At 42.6% G+C, this 4,003-nt stretch overlaps 1 protein-coding gene across 1 annotated transcript; it reads right to left on the bottom strand.

Moving 5' to 3' along the window:
• Positions 1 to 2,722: 2,722 nt before the first annotated feature.
• On the bottom strand, positions 2,723 to 3,592 carry LOC119325238. Its single transcript, XM_037598983.1, has one exon. The coding sequence runs from the start codon at positions 3,453 to 3,455 to the stop codon at positions 3,018 to 3,020; it is 438 nt and encodes a 145-aa protein (XP_037454880.1). The 5' UTR covers positions 3,456 to 3,592; the 3' UTR covers positions 2,723 to 3,017.
• Positions 3,593 to 4,003: the final 411 nt, after the last annotated feature.

Genomic DNA, 4,003 nt, shown 5'->3' with positions numbered 1-4,003 from the left:
AGTTATCAAAACTGAACAGGAAACTTGACTCAGTTCTAGGTGAGCACTAACTAATCCATGGTGCATAAGCCTACGGATAGTAATGAGAACAAAATAAGTAACCTATGTTTTGATGCCGCATTCAGAAAACTAAAATGCATCACCAGAAGAGCTAGGGAGTAATAATTACGGAGGGAGTAGTTTACTAAAATAGTGCTACTTCAGTTTGGAACCTTAACATCTACTCCCTCCATTCCTAAATATATGATGTTTTGGTAGTTCAATTTGAACTATCAAAACGTCATATATTTAGGAACGGAGGGAGTAGCAGCTATAATTAATAACTTTGTTATTGCATGTATGACTGCTGCACAAATGCGGAAGCCATCAGTACTTTACCAAAACATAGTGCTAAAGGATTGATGACCAGACAATTCAGCAAAAATATTGTTAATCATCAAGCTATGATGTGATCATGCTTTGACACGACACAAAGTTGTAACCACTCATAGCATCTGCATCACAATGCCTACCAATGAACAGTTTTGGTCATCTCTATAAATGATGACTACATGCCTAAATCCTCACTAATTTATCCACACGTAACATTTCACATGTTTTAGTTCCAGATAAGTTACTAACAGACTATTCGTTGAGCCTAAGGATAGTCATGAAAATAAAACAATGTTACCCCTGTGTTCTGATGCCGCATTTGAAAACTAAAATGCATCACCGGAAAATCAGAAGACTAATTCTTAGTTTACTAAAATAGCGCTACTTCAGTTTGGAACCTTAACATCTAGCAATTATAATTAACAACTTTGTTGTCCGATGTATGACTGCAGCATAAATGCAGAAGCATCAGTACTTCACCAAAACATAGTATTGCAGAATTTAATACGAGACATTTCAGTAACAAAATGTTGTTAATCATCAAACTATCATGCTAACACAGCATAACGTCAGTAATCAATCATAGCATCTGCATCATAATGTTTACCAATCAACTGATTTGCAGTCACCTCTATAAATGATGACTAAATGCATAGATCCTCACTAGTTTATCCAAGCATAATACTCCACGTACTTTAATTCCAGATAAGCTACTAACGGACTACAAAGTTGGGCATGAAGTAATAATGTAGTATTAGCTTAGTACAATAATTGCTGCCCTCACTATCGAACTGTAACGCGTGATAACGTCTAACATCGACAGCTTTGTTGCCACATCTACAAATGATACTAAATGCAGAAACTCACTAGTCTATCTAAGCATAATACTCTAGATATTTTAACACCAGATAAGCTTTGCCACCTCCATATCAATGTAACACCAGACAAGCATAATACTCTAGATATTTAATAGCATCTTCCACATAATAATGTCTAAAATCGACAGCTTTGTTGCCACATATACAAATTATATTAAAGGCAGAAACCATCAATTGTTTAGCCAAGCATAATATTTCAGACATTTCAACACCAGATACACAGACTACATGTTGTGCATGAAGCATTCATGTCATCTCAACTTAGTACAATAATGGTATTTCTACATCAAACGGTTATGCTTAATAACTTCTGCAGAATAATGTTAAACATTAACAGCTTTGTCAACACATATACAAATGATGACTAAATGCAGAAAACAACACTAGTCTATCCAAGCATAATAGTTAAGTACTATCAGTACAGATACGCTACTAACAAACTATGTTTCATGCATGAAGCAATAATGTGACTGACTTAGCATGACTTTGATTCCAAATGTATACTGTTATCCTGTAGCAGGTAATGTGAAAACTTTCTTCTTAAATAGTACTGAGTTCAGAAACCTCTTGTAGCTACAACTTAAAACAGAACGACAGAAAAATGCTGCATCCTTTCAAGACATATAATTGGCTGGACTTCCTCGCAAGGTCTACCGTCTTACTCAGCAAATAGATACAGCAGCTCAGCGTTAAATACAGAAAAAAAAGTAGTACTGGGCACTGGGCAAACATGTTACATGAAAATACCGAAAGATTCAAGAAGTGATCTAGAAATGGAAATTACCAAACCATTTGTTGCCACAAAAGACCTGGAGAATCCCTATGAAAACCTGAATATTTCTAGCAAGATAGTAATATAAGCAAACTACTTCTAAGCGAGAAAATAAAAAATCATGCACGGCCACTAACATATAGGAACATCAATAATACATACTCCCTCCGTCCCAAAATAAGTGTCTTAACCTTAGGGAGTAGTAAATACTGATGTAACTAATAAGTAACCACGCTGCTAAGTTGAGCTGAGTAGTAAAATATACAGCTATCAAATAATAAGAATTCTAACGAGGCAGCATCAAAGACACACCCCAAGCATCAGAATAGGATTAACAGGTAACATAACACTATTTAGAAGCATATTAGGAATAACTTATTCACAGAGAAAAATCTGAAAGCAAGAAAAGTAGCACAAAATAATCGAATGATGCACCATATCATTTCACTAGTCCAAGAAATACCTAAACAACTGAACAACCTTGCAGACTTGCAATTTGAAGAAGTAGAACAACAGATGTCACTATAATTTTCCTATCAACAGCATAAGCAAAGCAGTTTTTATGTAATGTTGGACGAGATAACTTCTCCCTCAGAGGAAATGCATAAGCCAAGCAGGAAAGACAGCCCAAAATAATAGAATGATGCACCACATCACCATTACCCTGGCAACTGATTAAAATGACTGAACCACATGCAGCTTCAAGAGCTAGAACAACCTATGTGACAATAAGTTTGCTGTCCACAGGATAAGCAAGCAGTTTCCATGGAAAATGAAACCATCCACACAGATGTATATCATGACATCAAGTACTGAATGCAAAATGTCAGAAACCAACCCAGGGTAAGCCTTAATCTTAAGACGGGCCCTAAAGATGCAGATACCGATAACAGAGTTCAAAACATTGCATCATCCATCACAACCTCCAAACGCGTAGATTAGATTCACAGCGTACGATTCAGAAGTGGAGCCAGGCGAGGCGAGCACCGCCGTCTTCACTCGGCCTTGGCGGCCACGGCCGCCTCCCACTTCTCTCCCAGTTCGACCTCCTTGTCCTCTCCCTTGTCCTCGCCCTCCACAGCCTCGGCAGGGAGCGGGGGCGCCGACGGCTCTGCCGCGGCGACGGCGACGTCGGGGTTCTTCTCCTCGGCGACGGCGACGTCGGGGTCCTTCTCCTCGGCGACGGCGGAGGCGACAGCGGCGGCGACGGCCGCGGTGGCCGGCGACTTGTCCTCCTCGGGGGCGGGGGCGGCGGTGTCCTCGTCGGGGTCGCGGGCGGGGTCGATGGAGCGGGAGACGGCGCCGCGGAGGCGGTCGAGGAAGGGCTTGAAGGCGGACTCGACGGTGAGCCAGGCGAGGACGAGGCCGCCGGTGACGACCAGGGCCGTCTTCACGGCGCCCCCTCCCCCTCCTCCGGCTGCTCCTTTGGCCATGGCTGCTCGGGTCCCGGGCGCGTGGGCTGCGATGGGGATGGGTTGGATGGGTGGTGTGCGATGCGTGTGGGGGTGGGGCGCCTGGGGTTTGGGGGTTTTGTGCCGAGAGCTTTGTCTTGCTCGGTACTACACGAAAGGGAAAGCAAAGGCGAGGACGAAAGCAAAGCAACGGCGAGGAGGCGTGGCTTTGCTTGCTGGCCTGGGTGGTGGTGCCACGCCGCCCGTTAGTGGGCCTAGGCGTTGGCGCTTGCGTCCAGAAGCTTCTAAAACGTCGTATTCAGAGGCCCAAACGTTAGACGGGAGCTGGCCTGCTATTACATGGGCTTTTGCTATGTTTTGCAATTCGGCGGAGTCCATTTCAGAAGAAAGGAATGGCAAATTATTAGAACCCGTGTTGACCCTTAAAAATGGCACAATCATAACAGTTGCTTAAAGCTATGTCAAAATTAATTCAAACTTATGATTGAAAGTCACCATGGGATGACTCTTTTCGAGAAGATCAAGATGGATATGAAGATAGTCTAAAACGGAGCTCGGATGCAAAAGTT

Source organism: Triticum dicoccoides, chromosome 6B (genome assembly GCF_002162155.2).
Source record: "Triticum dicoccoides isolate Atlit2015 ecotype Zavitan chromosome 6B, WEW_v2.0, whole genome shotgun sequence".
Classification (NCBI taxonomy): domain Eukaryota; kingdom Viridiplantae; phylum Streptophyta; class Magnoliopsida; order Poales; family Poaceae; genus Triticum; species Triticum dicoccoides.
This window is presented reverse-complemented; position numbering and strand designations above follow the sequence as displayed.